Consider the following 24,300-nt stretch of genomic DNA (forward strand, 5'->3'; position numbering starts at 1 on the left):
AAAATAAAAAATAAAAAATTCACCTGCCTGCTTCCAGAAAGCTGGGGTTAAAGGCATGTACTCCTAGGATCTCAGAATGGGAGCCTCCTTGTTTCTCCAGATCCCTATTAGCTGGTCCATGCTACCAAACCTTTTATCCAAGTAACGGGACAAAGCTTTTAATATTCACATCTCGCCAGACTTCTAGGCTGTCTCCAATGGCAGGAGATTAATAGAATTGTTTTTTATGGAACCCCACATGAAGGAACTCACTGCTGGCTGAGACTCAAGGTCCATTTCTTCTTGCCTTATCCTCAGGGAATCCTAGGATCTCTTGGGAGACTAGGGGACTTGTCCCCAGTTTGTGCCATGGGTGGATTGATGAGTAACAGCAGCTCAAAGGTCTTTGGTTGCTTGTTCCTCAGCATTGGTCTATTACTATTCTTCTCTTAAAGAACTGTCTCTCGTGGGCCTATGGGCTGAACAAGAGTCAGTGCCTAGGAACAAGCAACATCCTGTTCATAACTGAAGACAGGGCAGTCCTCAGTAAAGGAACTCACTCCAAAGCTACCCAGCCCCTACTCTCCAGGCGCTCACCAACCGTATCCATCATGCAGTCAGGATGTCTGTAGGACGCAAGATGGATAAGGCTCCTGTATGAGTCACAGCAGCCTTGGCTTCATTCGTAGAGATAACAATAGCATTTCATACTCACTTGCATATGAGTGCCAGACACCATGCCAGATGAGCTATGGTTACAAAATAAAATTTTGCTTTCTTGGAACCAATTCAGCTCTGCTCTGAATCCTTAATGCTGCCAGGCTGGCTGGAATTCCCACAGCTTCTGTCCTTGGGTCACTCTTTCTTTCTCTTTCTTTCTTTTCTTTCCTTTCTTTCTTCCTTCCTTTCTTTCTTCCTTTTAAATTTGAGATAAGGCCTCTCTCTACATAGATCTGGTTGTCCTAGACCAGGCTAGCCTCAAAATCACAGAGATCCACTTGCCTCTGCCTCCTGCCACCGTTCGGTTAAAGGTATGCACCACCACCCCTCGCCTGATGCCTCTTCTCTAAAGCCTGGTGTACTGAGGCTGTCATCTGACCTCCCCTCCCCCATACCTCCACTAAGAGACCCGTTGGTCCGGACACACTATCCACTGACCACATGGCTATGCTTCCTGTAATCTTTACCAAATGACCATTCCCTTGGGGCTGCTTCCTCAGAACTCATCCAGTTCTGAGCCTGAGAAGATGGTCAGGAAGCCAGGAGAGAAATCCTTACCATACCCCCCGCCACACACACACACACACACACACACACACCATCCCCCATCCCATCCAGGACTTTTCTTTGCTCTCTGATCTTCAGAATCACTTGCCTTCTCTGGTGGCCCAATGGGACAATCAGCATCTACTCTGAAAGAACACAGGTTTTTTACAGAAGCTAGGAATAGCCATGAACTTCAAGACTGTGTTTTCTGCTTGCAAAACTCCAGAGACGGGAAGTTCAGAAAGGCCTGCAGCAGCTGAGGGGTGGGGAGAAAACAGTGGCCCTCTTTATCCTTATCCTTTGGGGCTCTGCATCTGTGAATTCAACCAGCTGTGGAAAGAGGAAAATGCATTTGTAATGAACATATACAGACTTAAAAATTAGTCCTAAACAATACAGTTTGGCACCTATTTTCATTCTGTTAGATGTAAGTAGTCTAGCCAGGCATAGTGGAGTGGAAGCCTATGAGCCCTGCACTTGGAACTAAGGCAGAAGGATTGCTGTGAGTTAGAGGCCAGGATGGGCTACAGCAGAGTGTTCCGGGCCAACGTGGACTCTTCAGCTAGACATTGTTTCCAAAAAGAACCAGATAGATTTAAAAAGGAATTAAGATGGTTAAAACGATTTGGGAGAATACACTGGATTTGTGTAGTGGGGATTTGAACACCCCTTGCTTTAGGGTGGGGGTAGTCTAGAACCAATCTTAGCAGACATGGAGAGAGAATGAATGTACAACGAAGAGGTACAAATTAATCTTACCAAAGAATATCTCTGTCCAGGCCTTATCTCCACACCACAAACAAGGACCCAGCCTTGGAGCATTACCTGATCTGCATCAATAGTGGAAAGTCCCTGTTTTGCTTTAAGAATCATCTCTCTCTTTGAGTTGTAGTAGAGAGGGCTTTCATGTCCGCCAGGAGTAGGCTCCTCGATTAGAGTGGAGCTTGTCCAACTGCCTTGCTTCCTGATTGCCACATGGTGTCACTGTTAGAACTTGACCCTGCTTGGGACAATCTCAATGAGCATCCCTCCCTGGCCGTGCTTGGGTTCCTGAGGGAGGTCAGTCCTGCCAGGGTGAAGCTAGCCTAATGGCAATACCCCTGCCTGCTCCCCATGTCTACCCGCCACAGCTGGCCTGGATGTCTGCATCTGGACTGGTTCCAGGCCCATCACGTTCTGGGGCCTTTCTCTCCTATGGTATCAGCAACCAAGAATGGTAGCCTGATGCAGCTGATCTCATCCCAGAGCTCTGAGGCTACAGTGGAGGGCAGTAGCCCCAGGGGCCTTCTCTGCAGAAACCTCCACTCAGGTAAAGCCAGGATTTTTTTTTTTAACTTTATGCCACAAAGAAAGAAGTTCAGGATTCAATATGAAGCAAAGTTGAAGTGTAATAAGAAAAGACTTTAAGGTAGATTCAGAGGGCTGGAGAGATGGCTCAGCAGTTAAGAGTGCTTATTGACTGCTCTTGCAGAGGAAGAGAGTTCAGGTCCCAGCATCCATACCAGGTGGCTCACAACTGCCTGTAGCTCTGGCCCCAAGGAATCCAGCACTCTGGTCTGTCTTCTGCAGATACACGCAGTCACATACATATATTCAAAGTCACATGCATACACACGCAGTCATGTGCATATACACATACACTTAAAAACAATTCACTTTAAAGATTAAGTGAGGTAGATTTAAGCATGTGTGTTAGAGAAGAAAGATGCTCATGAGAGAGACGGTGCATACTCAAGACGTAGGGACAGGGACAGGTGCACATGTGACCATCTTAACACTAGTCACGTGGGAAGATGGCGGTGGTTTCTGAAGTCGTTGTTCGCAGGGTTTCTTTTATAGCTACATTCATTTATCGGGGTATGCATGTTCCAGGGTGCACTTGGGAAGATCAGAGAACAACTTGTGGGAGCTGGTTCTCTCTGACCATGTGGTTCTCGGGGATCAAACTCATGCCTGTCACAGGGCTTGGTAGCAAATGCCTTTACCTGCTGCGTCATCTTACTGGCTCTATTCATAGTTTTTGTACCAAATTCTTTTTGTTTCTTTGTTTTTGTTTTCACTTAATGGGAATGAGATCATAAGATAGTTTCTTAGATACATTGGACAGGATTATAGGGTGGTTAAAAAATAGGTCAAAGGACTCCTTATAAGAAGGTCAAGAAACTTAAGGCATTTGTTTTGACTGTAAACAAGTTTCCTAATCTCAGCAAATTACTGTTTACAGCTTGAAAGAGTATGGTGCCTCAAAGGTCACCTGTGCTTAAGCCTCAAGCATGACTGTTAATTTGACATTCTCATTTGAAATCTCTGTACAAAAGAATATTGCTGGGCGTGATGGCACATGCCTTTAACACCAGCAGTGGAGACTCTGGACCTCTTTGGGCCAACCTGGTCTATGTTGAGTTCTAGGCCAGCCTATAATTCTGTCCAGTGTATCTGAGAAACTACTCTGTGATTTCATGACTTGGTGCCACCTGGGAGTGGGTCAAAATGGGACATTGAAGATGCTAAGGTTTAGGACCAAGAACCCCCAAAGAAACCCAGCAATTTGTTTGCAAGCAACTGTGGAGAAACTGATCCACTTAGACATGGCGAAGGAAAGACGAGCTGAGAAGGTGCCTGATCTGGTATTGTTTTAAAAGCAGGCCCCCGGCCATGGGGAAGAGTGACAGTTTAATGAGGTGATTATGGCCCCGAATCACATGGGATCCTTACTGTGGTCTCTGTGATTTATACAGCTATTTTCAGATAGGCCATCTCATCCCAGGATTCTTATTTCCATGTCTTGAAATCATATTGTAGACCGGAAGAATAGAGCAGGGCTGGGATGGACCATAGTAAATGGACTCTTGGGCTGGGGAGCGATAGTCCCATCTCCCCAATTCTAAAATTCGCCTGTAGTTGGGTAAATGCAGCAACACCCATGCCCTGTTGGTCCTGACACAACATCAGCACATATGTGCTTCCTCTGGACAGCACAGAGTCACACAGACAGTGGCTAAACCATCCCTTCCCTGGCTGCCTTTCATAAGACACCCTCCTGCTTAGAGCAAAAATCCTTCATGATTGGGTAAAAGCAGCGTAGGGAAGGGTAGCCAGGTGTTTAAAAATAAATAAATAAAAGTAATGGGCTTCGCTCAAAGGCAAAGGTGTGTTTTATTTCTCTCTGCAAACATGGCTGCTGTGTGGTAGACATGAGGTTCAGGGCTACAACCCCCTCCCCCTGCCAAAGCAAAGCAGATCTGTGTACATGCATATAGATGACCCGAGGGAACCCTGGAAGGAAAACAAGGCTCAGAGAGGTTAGACAAGCCACCCAAGCTCACTCAGACAGGAGGGAGCATGACGGGAATTAGCAGCGCTCAAAGTCGATGCCACCCAAACCTACAACCACAGACTCTCACAAGGGCCAGAAAGTGCTTGTGTCGTGGTCTTGATGATTAGTATAGAAAACCCAGTCAATCCTTAGTGTCCTCATTTCCATGCAAACAAAGTCAGGTCTTAGAAAGACAAAACTTAACAAGGTTTGATGAGAGCTAGCAGAAGCTGTGAGGGCTGGTTCTTCAGGTCCCAGACACTTGGTAACACACAGCACTGTCTTGCCATCCACTTTTTGCAACCTCCCAGATCTCCTGGGTTCTGCCTATGGGAGAGAGTCAGCCTGCCTTTGTCCTGTTTCTGACTCATTGTTTACTTCCTGGTCAGAAGTGGAAGGGAGGCAAGGAGTTGACACCTTAACTGCTGGCTAAAAGTGAGAGGCTAAAGGGGCAGTGGAGTCTGCTCTACTGGGATTTTTTTTTTTTTTTTTTTTTTTCATGAGACAATACCCATTTATTGTCAGGGACAGCTGAGAACACAGAGGAAAGCAGAGAGTAGAAAAACCTCTCCTGCTTTTCCTGACTACAGATAACTACACTCAAAATGTTAGTGTCTCTCATGCTTTTCTGGATTTGCTTTCCAGTTCTTTTCTTAGGTGTGAAAAAGCTAGTTTTGTTTTGTTTCGTTTTTTTGCATTTCACCTCACACACACACACACACATTTTAAATTAAAGGCATGGGCCACCATGTCTAGCTTTTAAAAACAGCAAGAAGAGGAGAAAGAGGAAGAGGAGGCAGAAGACAAGGTAAAAAGTCTCCAGGTACTTTGCTCTTCCTCCTCCATACGGTTTCTGCTGCTGTGAACATCTCGAATTAACTGATACATTTGTCCATCATTGAGCCAATGCTGCAGCTTCATTACTCCCTACAGTCCAGCATCTACACTAAGGTTCACTGTGATGCACATGCTATGTGTCACACCTGTCATGTCATGTTCCTTTCATTGTGATATCATGCAGAATAATTTCCTGCCATGAGTATCCCCTGGGCTTCATCTAGTCATCTCTCCTTTCTCTCTCTCTCTCATCCCAGACCCTGGGAACTACTGATCATCTTGCAGAAATCCATATATATATGGATTACATATATATTTCATATATGTATATATATACACACATACATATATACATATAATTTTAAAAATAGGTAGCCAGGTGTGGTAATGTAGGCCTTTAATTCCAGCACTTTGAGGCTGGTGGATCTCTGAGTTCAAGACCAGCTGGAGTCTACATAGTAAGAACCAGGCCAGCAAGCTGCAACTATACAGGGAGAGCCTGTCTAATATTATTTTTAGTATAAAATGCATACTGGCAGATGTCTAAACCTGAGAATTTGGTGAACACTTACACACCTTCACATCCAAACCTAGAGTGAGGACATGTCTAGCACCACACGATTGTCTGTCTTTTATTCCCGGTTGAGTTTGTGTCCGTGAGTGACAGCTACCCTGACTTCTGGCACCGCTGACTGGTTTTGCTAATTTTCCCGGAAATGGCAGTAAATGGTGTGTGTGACTTGGTACGTGTTGCTTTTTATACCCTGCTACTTGCTGATTAGTTTAAAAATATTATTTCATTGTAGTAAAGATACGAGGCATGAAATTTACCACCTCAGCCATGTCTTCTTTTTCAAAAGTGTGTGTGTGTGTGTGTGCGCGCGCGCGCGCATGTGTGTGTGTGTGTGTGTGTGTGTGTGTGTAGCAGAGGATAACTTTTAGACATTAGTTCTCTCCTTCCACACTGTAGGCTCTGGGAACTGGACTCAGGCGCCCAGGCTGGTGGAGGCGCCTTTTGCCCCTGAGCCATCTCTCCCTCTCCATTTCAGCTATTACTAAGCATTAGCTATGGTGCGAGGAGCACTTGCTAGTGCAGTCAGTCTGCTTATGCTGTGAGAAAGAAGCTGAGCTCATCTGAGACCTTTGTAGAGCACAGACGTTAGTGCTTGTATGTTTCGCTAAGCTCTGGTTTTGATGCATTCATAAAGTTTTATATTTAATTCCCATTCAATTAAAGCACTTCCCATTTCCCTTTTGCTTCACTTCACTTAAGGACTATTGAGAAGTACATTATTTTGCCTCCAAGTGGTTGTGGGTTTTCTAGATTTTTTTTTTCTGTTATTGATCTATAACTTAATACTATTTTAGACAAATACATTGTTCATATTCTCTGAATTATTTTGATTTATATTATCTGAATTGTTTCGATTTTATTGAGACAGTTTTAGTGCAAATATGATCTGTGTTATGTAGTGAGAATTTTGGAATTACGGTTTCTTTTTTTTTTAAATATTTATTTTATTATTTATACAATGTTCTGCCTGCATGTTCACCTGAACACCAGAAGAGGGCACCAGGTCTCATGATAGATGGTTGTGAGCCACCATGTGGTTGCTGGGAATTGAACTCAGAAACTCAGGAAAAGCAAGCAGTGTTCTTAACCTCTGAGCCATCTCTCCAGCCCCCGAATTACGGTTTCTTTAAAAACATGGAAATATTATAAGGATGTTTTCGTTTTAATCCCAGGCACAGGGATATGGGACTGCTTTAAAGCAGCTATGATTTGCCTCGTGCTCTGGCAATGGCATGATTTTGACAGCTGCAGATAGTTTCTGTGGTTGTGTTCAGAATTATGGGGACTTTTCAGAGGGTATATAAATGCTAGGGCCCCAGGAGTATGGTGGGTTGCTGTTGGTCATGGTTTGCTAAGTAGTTGCGTACAAATAAGAAATGAGAAGGAGGAGGAGGAGAAGAAGAAATTAGCTATCCTGACGGTGAAGATCAAACTTGTCCCAAGGAGCTCAATGCCCCTCATCAGCAGAAAGTAGTCTTAATGATACCATCACTGCCTTTCTGACCCCTGACTTTATTCAGGGATCTCTTTCCTTTCCTCTCTCTCCTTTTTTGCTCTCATATCTAGTGTTAGGGGTTGAAAGGGTGAAAGAAAGAAGAACCCACAAAGCAGCTAACTTGTACTTAGAGGGAAAGTTATTCTATTTTCAGTAGATACTATTTAAGCCACTGTAGTAGCACATGCCCATAGGATATGCTGAAGAGAAAGACAAAATGATCAGGAATTCAAGGCCATCCTGGGCTACCTTTGGGCCAGAGCAATGCCTCAGAGGATAGAGAAGCCTGCAACCAAGCTTGACAATCTGAGTTGAATCCTCAGAACATACAGAAGAGAGTGGACTCCTTCCGGTTGTCATCTGGCACACACACACACACATCCACACACAAATAATAAAATACAGATTGGGTCAGGCAGGTTGATGGTGTTGTCAGGGCTTAAATATGCAGAATGATTTTCTGCCTACTTGTTCACTCAATTACTGAGAAAGTGGACATACTGGGAATATCAGACTATGCTATATTTTAGCTTGTGTTATTTTCAATATAAATTTGCTATCATCCTTTGTTCTTTCTCTAGCTGTTTCTATTATTTGTTTGTTTGTTTGTTTTCACTAGCATTAAGCAATTTGATGGTGATCTACCTTGGGACAGTTTTTCACTGTTTCTTGTGCATATAGTTTATATTCTTGGCTATGTTGTAGGTTTACAGTTTAAAGGGAATTTGGAAACTTTTTGGCCTTTATTTTCTCAGTTTTTTCTTTCTTTTATTTACTGTCTTCCACTGAGGACTCTAGTTACACATGTACTCACTCCCTGGCAGCTGCCCCCACACCTTGTTAATAATTCTGAGCTTCTTCCTTAGTCTCCATCCTCTGCTTGGACATCTCTATCGCAGCTCAAAAGCCTTCTTCTCTGCAGTGTCGCGTCTGCCTTTCTCAACCAGTGTGCTCCTCATTTCACGCTGTGGCTTTCAACCGTGGAAGTTGGATTTGGATCTCTTTATACCTTTCATTTCTGTGTTTGACAGGCTCAACCTTTCCTCTAACCCAGTATCAAATATCTAAAATAGAGTTATATTATTTCTGTGAGGCTGAGGATTAATCTCAGGCCCTGTGCATGCTAAGCAAGCTCTCTTGTACTGGGTTGTATCCTTAGCCCATGATACCCTCTGTGAACTCTGGGTTTGTTTTAATGAGTTGTGTTTTCTTTTCTTCATGGCTCATCTGTTTCTGCTTCTTTGCATGCCAGGCATTGTGAGCTTTAAGCTTTGGGGTAGTAGATATTTTTATATTTCTATAAATATTCTTGAACTTTGCTCTGAGATAGTTATTTGGACCATCTCAATCTTTTCGTATCTTGCTTTGGAAGGTGGAGCCACTGCTATGTTTGTGTGTGGCATAATTTCCCACCATGGAGACCAAACCCTTCTTGGTCCCCTGACAGATGCCCTGTGAGCTATGAACCTTTTTCATCTGGCTGGTGGGAACCAGAAGCATTCCCAGCTCTATGTGACTCTGAGGTCTGTTCCTCAGTAATTCAGCTGGCGTGTATCTAGTCCCAGATGACCTCTGTATGCGCACATGCCAGTTGAGACCTCTCCTATTTCTAGAACTTTCTCTTTGTTCAACCCTCTTCTCTATGGTACTCACTGTGGCCCAGGAATTCTAGCTGTCTTGGTCTCCCTAGACACCTACCTCTCCTCAGACATCTCCTCAAAAAAGGGAGACTGTTGACCTTCATCTAACCCTGGCCTCCATATTACCTTCTCCAGCCCTAGGCTGGGGAACAGCAGGGTCATTTTTCCTTATTGCAGAGATTGCCATCTCTCTCCTTCTCTTTCCTTTAGCAGCTATTCCTGTTACTGAGAACTCTTTTCTTTTCTAATTAGTAACTCCTTCCATGACATTCTACAGCTCAGGCACTCTGAAAACATTGAAACAGCTTATCCAGTTTCTAAGAAAGAAAGAAACTTGGTTTTAAATTAGAGATACAGCAAAATGCCTGGCATTTGTTTTGGAAATGGTGAGGATATCCTTCTATGAGGAAAAGAAGAAGAGGAAGAAGAAGAGGAAGAGGTGGATGTGGAGGACAAGGTTGTCTCTTTTCTCTCTAAAAGCTCCTCATGTCTCAGGCATTCATTTGCAGCCCCCTGGGTCTGTTTATGGTCTCAGATGCCACCCCTGACAGCAGTTAATCTTTCCAAGATCAGCCCCACAGCTGTGGCAGTGCTGAAGGAGCCTGGGATGCCTTTATGACCTTGATATTAAAGCAGCTTGGTTCCCAGTAATGTGGACTCACAGCCTCTCCTCTCTCCCACCACAGAGACAGACAACATCCTAGACTGGGGACTGGGGACTGGGGACTTTTCAGAGGGTATAAATTAATCCCTCAGTCACATTTTGAGCTCAGTAAACATGTACACAAGTGGCATCTCACCCAGAGAATGTATCAAATTCTCTGACACTCAATGGAAGAGCGCCTGCCTAGGTTTGATTCCCAGCACTGTGAAAACAAACAAAAAGAATTTCAAGACTGGGGTTAGAGAACAGTTGGCAGAGTGTTTACCATGCAAGCATGAGGACCCAAGTTCTATCTCACAACACACATTTTAGAAAGCTGGGTGGGGTAGCGCATGCTTTTAATTCCAGTCCTGAGACAGGATCTCTGGGACTCACTGGCCAGCTAGCCCAGCCCAGCCTGCTTGGTGAGTTCCAGGCCACTGAGAGACCTATCTCAAAATAAGTAAAACAAACAACAACAGCCCCCCAAGAAAACAAAACCAAACCCCAAGCTAAAATATAAATGGCACCTGAAGACAATACTCGTGGTTACCTCCGGCCTCCACACAAACACGCACACACATATAGTGTCCTCATTTGTAACCAAATATACATAAACACATATGTGAACACTCAAGATTTTCAGTCACTGAGAAATGCTTCTGCTATGTTGCCTGTTTTACACTGCATTTCCTGCAGCACAAAAATGACTGCAATATGTTCTGAAAGTCCTATCAAAGGACACAGAGCAACAGTGCACTTACCACAATTCCTATAAGATCAAAATTTTCTAATTTTTATCTTGTGGTGACAAGATAAAATAAATCCAACTCTATGAGCAAAACACACTTTTCCTTGAATGACTGGTCTGTTTGTTTATTTTTTGTTTTCCTTTGAGACAGTGTTTCTTTGTATGTAGCCCTGGCTGTCCTGGAATTAGCTCTGTAGACCAGGATGGCCTTAAACTTACAGAGATGTGCTTGCCTCTGCCTCCTGAGGACTGGTGGGGGTTGATTTAGAATAGATGACATATTCATATTTGGATGAACGCTCTGCCACATTCCTTGATTCAGGTTTATCAGACCTTCAAGGATTTTTTTTTAATGAATAAAAAGGATGCTTGTGGGCTGCCAAAGGCCAAGGCTTGCAACCCGAAAGAGATGTCTTCTGTAATAGAATGGTTCATTTTATTTCTTGATTGGATTGTTAAAAGTCTGAGATACGTTTGGACTGAGATACAGCTGAAGGACAGTGTGTGAGAGATAGGAAAACAGTGGCTTGTTCTCGTGTGCAACAATCCAGCTTCTTCCAAGCACTAGCCTGAGTCACAAAACTGGGTCACTCTTCCTCTCTCAAAGGGGACGTTTAATGCAGGGCTTCTCTGTGTAACAGCCCTGGCTGTCCTGGAAATCACTTTGTAGACCAGGCTGCCATCAAACTCATTGAGATCTGCTTGCCTCTGCCTCCCACCACACCCAGCTTCTACCCTTCTATCTTTTAGGTGCCCATGAGAGAGTTGCTGAAAAACTTAGTTAAGTACTTTCTCAGTTTTCTTTTCTTCTTTCCTTTCTCTGCACTAAGCTAGATGAGTTAGATGACACCTTGATCTTGAAATAATATCAAAGTTTACTTTGATATAAATGATGATACTCACCCATGATTCACGAACTAGAGGGACTAAACAGAAGGACTGCAAATTTGAGGCCAACCTGAGCTACATAGCTTACTATGTACTCTCTTCCCTATGAGAAAAGAGAGGAGGAGGTAGGGAGGGAAAGTATGTCAGAATATAAGCTTAAAGGAAAGACCATTATGGGTTTAATGAATACATATACCAATTTCCCCACAAACTCTCGAGAAATTTTCTTTTTATTCTATTTTTTTTTTCTATCATAGAATGAGCAAGGGAAGCTAAACATGAGCTAGAAATGTAAACTGGTCCTTCTCAGTGAGCAAGAACAGAGTGATTGATGAGGTGGCTAGCAGTCTAGTTGTGTCTTTATAAAGGTCTTTATGATTCCTCAAATTGACCAGCTTTCTTCCATTTTCATGGCAGAAGTCTTAAAGACCTAGGATTGGTGTCCTTTCTTTGGACAGGTTCTCTATCTTCCATTTTTATGGCAGAAGTCTTAAAGACCTAGGATTGGTGTCCTTTCTTTGGACAGGTTCTCTATCTTCCTACTGTCAGAGAGTCACACGTGGTATAGCTCCCCAGCCAGTTCAGACTCTAGCCAGCCATCACGTGTCAGGAAACAAAGTACCCCAGTCGTCTTAAAGTGCTGGCTAATCATACCTCATCCTAGCATGCGCTCAATGTATTGTGAAACAGACCATGGAGCCAGAGGGAGCAAAGAAAGTCAGCACAGTCCACAGCAAGACTGTGAGTGGATGGATGGATGGATGGATGGATGGATGGGCAGATGGATGGATGGATGAATGGATGGATGGGCAGATGGATGAGCAGATGGATATAGAGATGTACAGATGGAAATATGGGTAAAAGGATGAATGAGTGAATAAATGGACAGAAATGATAAAACTGACCCTTATACCAGCCCTAGCTTGGCATTTTTTCCCAGATTAGACTTCTGACATTCAGGGTTCCAAGGAGGATGGGCTTGTCCCAGCATACCAGTCACATCTGACCAGTGACAATGAGCAACTTGATTCTACCCTTGGGAAAACTGGACCAGTGAGGGCTGATGTTCTCAGTTCACTGATGAGATAGGTGTCACCTCCTCCTTGTGAGGGGTTTAAAAGGAAGCAAAGACCATGGCAGAACAAGACAGAAACATCTGTCTTTGTGGAAAACTGATAAGGGTTAGGATGGTCTTTAGTTTGATAATCAAGGTAGAAATGTGGGGACCTAGGCAACACCCCTTATCACCCACTAAGGTGCCCAATCTCTGGATAAGAATCAGGGTTGGTAACTGCCAGTCCCGTTATAACTCACTAGCTTCCACCACCCTGGCTTTCCTGTTCCAGAAAGAGCATTGCAATGTCATGAGTAATGATGATGACGTTCTGTAGAGAAATCCTTTAATCTTTTGAATTAGAGTCATTTTTGAATAGAAGTCATTCACAGACATCTGTGCTGTATAAGTAATAATAAGGTTTGTTAATAAGTGACTTGCTATATGCTTTTACTGATGGGACTTGCCAGCAGACACAGGGGCTAGGACTAAAGCATACTGCCTTACCATGACTTTTCCAAGAAGAATTTTAAAAAGTATTTTGCCTTTCTGGGCCTCAGCTTCCTCATCAGTAAAACAAGAGGCCTACATTAATAGGTTATAGAAATCCTGTAGCTATAGGGAAAACACTTTATAATCTTAAGGTGAAATGCTAATTTGAGAATATTGCTGCACATTTACTATCTTTGTTTCAAGTACACTTGTGTCCATCCATCCATCCACCCACCCATCCATCTGCCCATTTATTCACTTATCCATCTATCCACTCATTTATCCATCTGTTTATCTATCCATCCATCAGCCCATCCATCTATCTATCCATCTACCTATCATGCACAATCATCATCCATCCATCCACTCATATATCCATCTATCCTATAGTATTATCTATTGAGTATTGTCGTATATTAGGCATCATGAGCACAGTGCTGAAAGCAGGGAAAGATCCAGATTCCAGGGAGGGAAATTGTCATCAATCCCATGGATGGTCATAGTGTCTAATACTAGATGGTCCTGGGATCCAAGGCCAGAGAGACTTTACTGAGATTCCTGGGGAGGAACAGAAGGGTTCCAGGTTCCAGGTAGCCCTGTATAAGATAGAGCAGGAGATGTCAGAGGCTGGGCCACAGCTGTCAGAAAAACCCACACAGATGATTCTTCTAAGCCATTGTTCTGCCTGCTGCCTGCAGTTCAAAAAGAAGGGGGCTGGGGTACATGGAGACAGACAGATAGCTGTACCTGTCCAGGTGAGAAGCCGGTGAAGACAGCACACACAGAAAACAGCGCTGGAGCCAGGCAGTGCCTTAATCTCACTTTGCATCAACAGTTCATCTTCTGGCTAGACCCTTTCTGGGACCATTTTTCATGCATACCATGGGCGACAGGCCCTCTGCCAAGCTGTTGTGTGGAGTAAATGAAATTATAACTTGAAATGCTTGGCATGGGCCTAGCCGGAGTAAATGCTCAGGACACAGCAACTCTCCACCATTGCTATTTTGCTTTAGTTTGTTGATCTTAATGGCCAGGGATACAACAACCATATTTACATTCTCCTATTAGCTTCCTTGTAGGTAAGCATCACTGTGTGTTTTCAGATCTGCGCATTTAGGAGCCTAGTCAGAAAGGTTTGTCTGTACTAAGGCAGTGGGGAATACCTTTTCCGTGACGCCCCTCTCTGATATTTGCTTAGCAAATTGGTGCTACTTCTGGGCCAACACCCTTAGGTTGCCCCTTCAGGGTACTGTAGGCCGAGTCTGCCCCAGAATCAAGCTGTGGCCCTTTGTTCTTCCCAACCTCACCCCCAGAGCCGAAAGGCCTCCACTAAGGACACAGGCTGCCTCAGCTGATTGTGAAGCCTCAGCCTGCACATTTCTACCCAATCCTGAAGCTCAGAAGGACTTATGTCAGCCTAACTAATGCAGAACCCTCAACAGACCAGTTCTCAGAATGTCGCCTACCCATAGGCAAATCTGCTTCTGGCAAGTGGCTTTAATCTGACTGTAAGAATTGCTTCTGATGGGTAATCAAAGAGATCCCTGCTCTGGCCTTATGCTAAATAGGCCAACCTTAAGACTCTTATTCAGGGGAGTTATTATGTGTCCCACACTCAGTGGGCGATTCATTCCTGGCTGCTCTTTGATAAGAATGTGAGTTTACAGAGCTGCACTGATCAGCCTGTGTCACATGGCAAATGACCCCAGTCAGCCATGAACTCCCCTTCACTGGCAGTCCCTGTTGGAAGGCAGCTGTGGAGATGGCTTTGGTTGTTTCATTTCCAGTGGAATAAAGGGGCTCACAGAGGGGGTAGTCCTCAGGTTAGCCGACATACACAAGAACACTTCATTAGTCTCATTCTCTGCTGAACTGTTTGGCCCATTCATGGGTGGGACATATGGAAATGTAAAATCTTACAAAAGGAAAAGCCTCCAGGTGGGGGTCATAGCAATGATGGGAATAATCCATGGAACCACATATCACAATTCTGGCTCCCTTCTGGGTACTTTCCAAAAGGCCAAGTCCACAGGTTTTACTCAAACTCTGGGCAGTTTTGTACATGTCTACCAGTGCTGGGCCAGATACCTTCGTGTTCTGGGTGACCACATGTACTCTGGAAGGATGCATATATCTCACCCACATTATTCTCTGCTCTGCCTTTGCTGGTTTCGCTTTTGGGTCTGAAGATGCTAAGTTCCTTGAAATTGTAGCCAGCTCCCTCTGCGGTCCTCAGGCACCCATCCCTCCTCTTATGCGCAAAACTAGGCATTAGGCAAAGATGGATGCCATGGAAATGGGCTGTCCACACCTCCCTGAAGGACATAGATGGTGTCCCATGCAGAGGTAACTGGTGTGGCAGAAAGGCTGCCATTGGTGGAGTACAAAGCCTCCTCTCTTCCCTGGAAGGTTTTGTTCTTTCAGGCAGCGTGCAGACAGAGTAGGAAGATGTCCAACCAAGATCCAAGTGCAGCCTCCCTGTCCTGTGTTCTCCTCTGCAAACGGCAGTGGTGACACCCATCGGTTCTGCTGCTCACTAGGTTTAATGAGACGATCCACACCAAGACGACCGACACCATTCCATCCGTTCCTGTTTCTCAACTTGTTGCTTTGGAAAGACTGAAACCTCACCAACACTGAAAAGAAAGGACAATAGATGCTCATTCAGTGGGTGCCCATATGCTTGCTTCATTAGTCTACTGGGCTGCCATGATAGAGGGCCAGCTAAACAACAGAGGTGTTTTCTCACGGTGCTGGCTGCTAAACGTTCAGGTCAAGGCGCTGCAGGGCCAGTTTCTGGACTCTCTTTCTGGCCTGCAGAATTCTTCTCAGAGTGTCCTCATGTGACCCTCTTCTGTGCGTGTGTGCCCCTGCTGCCTCTGTCTCTCTACATAAGGACACCAGTCTTCCTGGATTAGGCACCCATGATCTCATTTAGCTTTTCCTCCTAATCCCCAAACAGTCATCCTGGAGCCTAAGGCATCAACATAGATGGGGGGGGGGGGTCATACAGGTCAGTCCAGAGCACATATTTGTACGTTGGGGCAGTGGGTGGTTAGTGTGTATGTTGTGTGTGTGCACACATATGTCTGAGTGTGTTTACTTGTGTGAGTTTGGTGGGTAGAGGTTGGCATCGAGTCTTCTATTGCTTTCAGCCTATTTCTTAAATTTTAATTTATTTTATTAAAATGACAATTGAGGAACCAATAGATATCTATATCTTATGAGACCCAATAACAGCAAAATTAACACTCCACATCATGACAAAGCTTTTATTCTTGGCTTTCTTCCAGACAATGGTGTGACTGGAGAGAAGTCAGGGCCCACCTTATTTTGGGGGATCAGGTCTCTCGCTGGACTTGGAATTGCTGTTTTGGCTAGACAGGCTGGCCAGCGAGCCCAAGATCTGCATGATTCTTACCCCTCTTCCAGTGCTGGGGTTCCACTCGTGTGTGGGTACTGGGGATTCAACTCAAGGCCTCATGGCTGCTTAGCAAGCATGCTCCACACTGAGCCATCTCCCAGCCCCAAACTTACACGCTTTAATAAGAATACCCTCCACCCCTCCACCCTATGTGTCCTGCATGCATGAACACGTGTGTCGTATGGGAAATTTCTCAGTGGACGTGGAGAATAGAAACCTTCCTCTGGATACAGTGGGTCTGTAGAGAGTGTGTGTGTGTGTGTGTGTGTGTGCGCGCGCGCGCGCGCAACCGTTATATAAGATTTTAAGGTTCTATAAGCTTTCCTTGCTATTTTTTTCCTTAAAATAACTTTAAAGAGAATGACTTTTAGAGGCCCTAAATGGAGCTGGAGGGACAGCTCAGCAGTTAAGTGTGCATGCTGCTCCCACAGAGGACCTAAGGTCGCTTCCCTACACCCATGCCAGGCAGCTCCCAACCACCTGCAGCTCGAGCCTCAGGGAGCCCAACAACCCTTCCTGGCCTCTGGAGCACTAGGCACATACCCCACCTACCCACCCATACACACACATAACTGAAAATAGAAATAAAATATTTTAAATAAAAAATCAAAGCTTTATTTCTGTTAACTTTGTCTTAAGTAACTTCTCTCTATACCGGAAAATATTTAATCATAGCAAGTACATGGAATCAAAGCTATAAATAACAAAAAAACAAAAACAAAAACAAAAACAAAAACAAAAACAAATAAAAAAACAAAAAACTCTAAGAAAGAGTATAGGAAACCAGGAGGGGAGGTGATTAGCCCATTGCAAGTTGTTAGCACATAAGGATGTTTTCATAATTCTGTGTCGGTCATTACAGTGTTTATAAAATTAAAATGTGCAGGGTGTGGTGTTTACCTGTAATCCCAATACTTGGGAGGTGGAGGCAGCGGTTCATAAATGTAGGGTCAGTCTCATATAGCAATTTCCAGCCCCTCTAGACTACGCAAGACCCTGTCTAAAAACTGTAAAAATAAAACAAAACATAAATGTACTTAAAACAGCCAAGAATGGAGCAATGCATGAAAAGATAGCATGCAGCCATCTGCATTGGCATACCTGGAGAGTTGGTAAGTGATGGCGATGCCCTAATTTTGAGCCGGGTTCCTTCCAGTTCTCTGAGTATGTCATAGTAACTGTTTTTCTCACATATCACTGAGGTAAGCGTATTCAAGTTAGGACAAACATGGTGTGAAGGTTTTCCAGCTCTCAGGCGATATATGCTGGTCAGTGAAGAAATCCCATTTAAATGACAAGTGATTTGGGAATTATGCCTCCCACTCTAGCACCATAAATTGTGAAGAATCAACTCTACTCAGGAATAGCCTTCACCAGGCATGGTGACACACACACCCTTTATCCCGGCACTTGGGAGGCAGAGGCGGGTGAATCTCTATGAGTTTGAGGCCAGTCTGATCTATGGAGTGAGTTCCAGGACCGCTAGAGTTACATATTAAGACCCTGTCTCCAAACCAAACCAGGCAGCCAACCAAACAACCAACCAACCAAACAAACAAACAAACAAACAAACAAAAAAGAATAGCTCTCAATTTCAAATCACAGTTTTTCTAAGTTACGCCTGTTTACCAGATGCCAGAGGATCCCAGGATGCTTGGGGCCATCTTGTAATTATCCAGAACTTGTTCACCTTTGCCCCACTTCACATATCTATCCATCCGTCTGTCCGTCCATCCATCTATCTGTCTACCTACCTATTAAAAAGCTCCCTGGGAAGCTGAGGAAAGTGCTCAGCTGGCAAGAAGGAGGGCCTGAGTTAAGTCCCCAGAATGCACATTTTAGAAAACACAGTATTGTATGCTTATAACCCAAGTTTTGGGGAGGCAGGAAGAGGCATCTTTCCGGGGCTCAATGGCCAGCCAGCCTAGCCTGCTTGGCAAGCTCCAGGCCTGTGAGAGATTCTGTCTCAGAAAAATGACGTAGAAAAAAAATTGAAGCTGGAAAGATGGTTCAGCAGATAAAAGTATTTTCTGAGAAAGCATGAAGGCCTGAGTTGAACCCTCAGAAACCCCACAAAAGCCAGATGTACTACAAACATCTGTACTTCTTTGCTTCTAAAGGAGGGTAGGAAACAGAGACAGGAGACGCCTGTTGTACACAGCAGAAAAACAAGAGATTGTCTCAAACAATGTGAGCCTCAGCACTCAGTGTTATCCTCTGGCCTCCACATGGGTGTGTGTGCACACGTGCATGTGAGCACCCCTCCCCCTGCGCACACACACACACACACACACACACACACACAGATACACACACTCACAGAAAGAAAAATTTCTGGGTTTCCTACATATTTCTCTTCACTCCTTTCTTTTTTTCTTTCTTTCTCTCTCTCTCTCTTTCTTTCTTTCTTTTCCTCTTTCTTTCTTTCTCTCTCTCTTTCTCCCTTTTTCTCTTTCTCTCTTATGAGTTTCCGTATTTTTCTGCTCACTACTGACTTGCATGGAAGGCCCCACACCTGAATGTCTGAGAGTTCCTGCATTGGTTTTTGAAGAAGCAAGGGCATGTAAAATGATTATGGGCAGCCCTACAAGCTGCATGGGGTTCAGTGTGTTTTGGGTAGGGGCTCCTGGAAGCCTTGTGTGGGGGTCAGATTGGGATCATTCTGCCTGGATGTGGCTCTGTCTTTGGCACCTGTGAGAACCAATGAAACAACCCATGTTTTCATTGTTGGCAGCATTGGGCTAGGAGGCTCCTGCTCTGCTTCTGAGAGTGCTGCCAGCCTGGATCCGTGCACTGTCTCCCCAGAGGTGACTGAGCAAGGGAAGCACCCCCAGGAAGCCGGGGGGCCAGAAGGTTCTCCACTGCCCAGACCATCTCTGTCCAGGGAACAAGTGTGCCCCTCAGCCTCCATGCCCTTCACCGAGTGCCCTCCAGAAAGTTGCCTGGCAAGCTCAGAAGCAGCAGCTGAAGATGGCACCCTCACCCATCAACTTAGAATGGAACCCTCCCCCAGCATCCCAGGGGACACCTTAGTAACATGTACTCCTGAAGGGGATGGCTCCGCACAGCGTTCAACGGCTGACACGACCCCCAGTGCTGAGGGAGACAGAGCGCTGAAGGAAGAGGCACAGAGCTTGTCCTCGAGTTGCCCTGGCCAGTTGCCCGGAATTTCCCTAGTGCCTCTCCAGGAGCCAAGGACAGAGCTGACGTGTGGAGAGGGTGACTGGCCTGGTGGCTTTGAGTTCCAAAGGAAAGAGGCTATGGATGGCTGTTCTCTCCCACAGTCTGCCAGCAAGGCCCCTGCTACCGCCCAGCTGGGAGTGGAGAGCTCAGCTGTCCTTGAGGAGTGCCCCCCGAAACTTGAGACCATGGCCCCAGAAAATCCAGTTCTAAGATCATCAGATAGGGAAAGAGGGGAAGGGGAGGTGCTACCTACGATTTCCAAGAACTTGGAATTTCTCAAAGGCTGCCATCCCTCTAAAAGCAACTCAGGGGCTAACCCTGGAGCTGGGACAAGCACTGCCTCCCAGCAAAGCCACCAGCAGAACGTGGAAATACATCTGCCACGTCCAGAACTACCCTCAGACCCGCTAGGTCCTGCCGCAGCACCAGGAGACAGTGGCTCCTGGATGGAGGAGGCTCAGAGCCAGCCACAGACGGGGACATCAGAAACTGAGCCCCAGCAAGTTATGGGTGTGGTAGCGGCCAGCCAGCCGGACGGGAGCTTGCTTCTGAGAGCTGAACTCCCGCCATTCACTGGACCAGAGAAAGCATCTACAGTGGCAAGTCCCTCCGCACACCCAGCTGCTTGGAATTCTGTTGCCTCCGGAGATCCCAGCTTGGCCAAGGAGACAGTTTCGGAGGCTCAGATGCTAGTTTCTGCAGATCTGACCGCAGAACAGGTGGGCACAGGGGTAGTGGGACTGAAGGCAGCATCAGATCGTAGAAGAACACAAGAACAACCAGAGGGCAGCCTCCAGGGGGTCCCTGCCCCTTTCCTGCAGGGGCAAAATGATACAGCCCTTGAAGGGCTGTTGCTGCCAACTTTCTCCCATGGGGTTTCAAATGAAAGTTCTAGAAGGTCAGTGGAACCAACTGATGGTCCTGAGGCCCCCAAGAATACTGAAAATAGAGTTGCGGCTGGAGAGGGAAGCAGATCACTCCGAGACAACCCTAAGGGACAGCAAAAAGCCACCAGAGCTGTTGATGGTACAGAGTTCGGGAACCATGAGGAAGAGAGGTCTCAAGCCTTTGGCTGCAAGCTCCACCGGGAGACTGACAAAGATGAGGCTTTAAAGCCACACAGCACTCCAGAGAACAGCATCATTCCTAGCTCAGACTCAGCACAGCCACCCACACAGGGGGTTGCTGGCTGCATGGATGCGCCCCACACTGGGTCAGGAGAGGCAGTGCGGCTGGTGGTTCCTGAATCCTATGTGACTGACACAGCTACCTCACTGCACAAACTCCATAAGGAGGACCCCATTCTGTCCTCAGCATCGGACGGAACTGGGGAGCACTTTCCCCCCCAAGAAGCCATCTGGGAAAGTTCAACATTGCAGACCAGAAGCCCCATCATGCTTCAGGGCAGGGGAGGATTGGGAACAACAGAGTCACTTCCTGCTTTAGGATCTGAGAAAGCAGGTTTCCTGTCTGCAGCAGCTGTGAGGGAGGCACCCAAAGCTGGGGAGACGGAGAACATCCCAGAGGTAAAGGAGAGCCACTCGCCCTCTCAGCAGCCCTACAGCTGTGATGGGGAGGGCTTGCTAATATCCCCAGGCCAACCTTGTGACCTGGAGAAGAAGGTGGAACCTGGACAGGAAGTCCGTGCTGATGTGTCACCTCCCCCTGACGAGAAAAACTCAGCAACAGGCCACGGGCTTATTATGTTCAGTCTGGAACAAGATTGTCAGGGAAAACTGTCCTGCCCAGAGGACAGCCTCCCACAACCTTTTAAGAACTCTCTCCAGCCATCCCAACTGGACCCAGAAACATCCATCTTTGCTAGTCTCTGTGAGAAGGTCCAACCACCTACAAATGGGCAAGGCGCTTGTCCAAGTGGCCCAGGTCTGGAGAAGCAGGGTACAGATCCTTCCACAATCCCAGTGCCCGAGGGAGGGAAGCCTAGGGTAGATGTGAGCTTGCCTCATGATGGAAAGGAACGGGCTTCAGAACTTCCCCCCACAGGCAGTCCACACAATACTCCAAGTTCATCCCCCAAGGATACAGTTCTGGGAGGGGTGCCATCAGAGGAGTCAGAAGTGTCAGCCACTCTGGGACAGAAGTTGCCTGCATGTGGGGAAAATGAGCAAGGGGACACAGGCAGTGGCAGTCAGCCCTCGGAGATCCCGCCTCCTGTGGCAGATGCCTCTCTTGCGGGAAACTTGGGTGGAAAAGATAGTTGCTGTCTTGGGCAGGGGCTGAGCAAGTCCCAACAGGAGCTGGCTGATGCTATGAAAACAGGCAACCAGCATGAAGAAGCACGTTGTGGGGACCTGGGCATATCTGAAGCAGGTGACGTACTGCCCCTGCCTCAGGGCTTCAGGAAGACAGAGATGACAAGTGGAAACATGGCAGAGGCCCCGCCTTGCCCACCTGACTCAGTAGCTCTGCTGGATACAGCACACTGCTCTGCAGACCCGGTGCCAACCAGCCCCAGAGACACACCCACTCAGGATGCCCTAGCGAGTGAGGCCTGTGATGAAAGCCAGAAAGAATCGGCTCCACAGCTGGAAATGGAGCAGCTGGCCACCTCGGGTGCAAAAGCACAGAGGCTTCTTGGAGGTTTCCCGAAAGCAGAGGAGCAAGGTGGTAAAGGCGGGTCTGCAGAGATGGATGTTGATGCCAGTGACGGAGACCCTGGGACGCAGCAGGCTTCAGAGGGACCAGAAGCTGCTCGGAGTAGTGGCTGCTTTCAGACCGAACAGGGCCTCCCCTCCACTCTGGCTGAGCCGTGCCAACTTGAGCAGCTTGAGCCCAGCTGTGGGGATGCCTTGCTGCCAGCTGGAGAATCGGATGGGCTCCCCAGAAGTACTGTGGGCGTTCCGGAACACGGCACTCTTGCAGGCCCACAGAGGCTTCTGCCCGCTGAACTATCCAAAGAGACTGTACCTGACACTCCTTACCTGCAGATCAATGGCGCTGCGAGGCAGGATGCAGAAGATGGCAGCATGAGTGCTGTCTCCTCTGAGGACCCCAGAGCACCTCATGAAAGCCCCTGCCCTGTAAAGGAGCTTCCACCTGCTTTGAAAAGCGACACCCCTGGACAGGTGTCTGCTGTTTCCTTCACCACACTCTTGCAACCGGGAACCGAAGGTGAGGAAATCTTTGCAGCAGGGGCTGGTAGTGTCATCCCCCAAGCTGGAACCACAGAGGGACCTGTGAGTTTCATGCCCTATCTGGACAGGAGACCTCTACTGGCCAAAGATGAGCAGATGACAAGAGGGGTGTGTGTGGCCACAGCTCCAGAAGCAAGTGCCAGGCCCTCTGAGATCACAGCATGCCCTGCCAGTAAGGGCACAGCAGGAGAGACAGCGGGTATCAGGGAGAAGGCAGAAGAACCCCCAGGTCTGAGGGCTGGCATACCAGGTCATGAGAGTGCAGGTTCCAAGCAGCCCAGCATAACAACAGGGCTCCCTGACTTCAGAGAGCACATCAGCAAGATCTTTGAGCAGTCTGTGCTTGGAGCCCTGGCTGCTGATCGGCCCCAGAGAATTCCTGGTAAAAAGGCAGGAGCTCCAAGGAATGTGCCAGCTGAGGGCCCAGACGTGTCACTGAACCCAGAGAAGCTTCTAGATGGGGCTCCAAAAGTGGCTGCTGTCCCTCTCCCTGTACTTTCTGTTGGACTCCAGGCAGAGAAGAAGCAAGAGTCGGATGCTGAGGCTGAGGCTGAGGCTTCTCACCTGGTTCCCCAGGGTCCAGAACCAGAGAAGCTGGTGGGTCTGGTGGAGACAGCCTTGGAGGAGAAGCTGCCACGTGCCAGTGTTGAGGGAGAGGGGCCTTGTGTCCCACCGACAGTGACAAGTGAGAGGCTAGAGGGGACTGTGGAGCCTGGCCAGGGAGCTCAAGCTCACTCACAGCAGGGAAGAAGCAGACAGGAATCAGCATCAGGTCTTCCTGCCCCTGCAGCTGCTCAGGGGATACTAACAGAAAGTGTTTCTGGCTTCCCCGTGGCTCCCCAGAGCCCTGCAGAGAAGACTTCTGCTCAAGGGGACAGACGTCCTTCTGCAACAGGGCCCCTGGAAACATTGGCCAGCAGCAGTCAACACAGACATGATACCCGCGACCTTGCTCACACCCAGGGTCCAAGTAATCTATCAGGATCCACCTGTGCCCTGGAAGGCTCTTCTTCTCATGGAAGTGTTTTGAATGTCTCTGACTCTAACAGTGAGCCCCGGACCCCTGCTACACTTGGGGGTGAAAGACAGACTGAAGCTGCTGTCAGTCCCGCAGAAATGCAAACTGTGCTGGGTCACCAGGGTACCCCCAAACCACTGGCTGGAGGAGTGTTGGCAACTCCCCCGGAGCCTTGCAAAATGGTAGGAGCTCCCGAGGAAGCCAGAGGTGACGTCACACCAAGCACAGCTGAGGTATGGACACGTGTGTCTGGTGACCTCCCAGAAACAGGTACTACAAGGATGCTTCCCTGTGTGGCAGGTGACTCAGCCCTGCCCGGGTACTGTCAGGACTCAGGATGCTCCAACAGGGCTCAGGCAATGGAGGACACAGCCACCCTTCAAGGGGACAGCCAGGTCGGATGCCAGCAGGCCAAGCAACAGCTGGAGTCTCAGCTCCTTGCTCCTGTAGGGTATGGGAAGAATATCTCCTCACCTTCAGAGCCTGATAACAGCAAAGACAAGAAGCTGCACCTCTTGGCTCCAGCAGAACTCCACAACGACAGGTACTTAGGGGCAATGTCCATGGGTTCAGAGCCATTATGAC

The 24,300-nt window shown here is 47.0% G+C and overlaps 1 protein-coding gene across 3 annotated transcripts in view; it reads left to right on the forward strand.

Annotated features, from left to right (window-relative positions):
* Window positions 1-24,300, forward strand: part of Tacc2 (transforming acidic coiled-coil containing protein 2) — a 181,457-nt gene that overhangs the window by 22,460 nt on the left and 134,697 nt on the right. For all 3 annotated transcript variants that reach the window (XM_060381092.1, XM_060381074.1, XM_060381076.1), the window contains one exon: window positions 19,094-24,259. In XM_060381092.1, coding sequence (XP_060237075.1) covers window positions 19,094-24,259 — 5,166 coding nt within the window. The remainder of the gene's footprint in view (window positions 1-19,093; window positions 24,260-24,300) is intronic.

This window comes from Meriones unguiculatus, chromosome 1, assembly GCF_030254825.1.
Source record: "Meriones unguiculatus strain TT.TT164.6M chromosome 1, Bangor_MerUng_6.1, whole genome shotgun sequence".
In the NCBI taxonomy this organism is placed as follows: Eukaryota; Metazoa; Chordata; class Mammalia; order Rodentia; family Muridae; genus Meriones; species Meriones unguiculatus.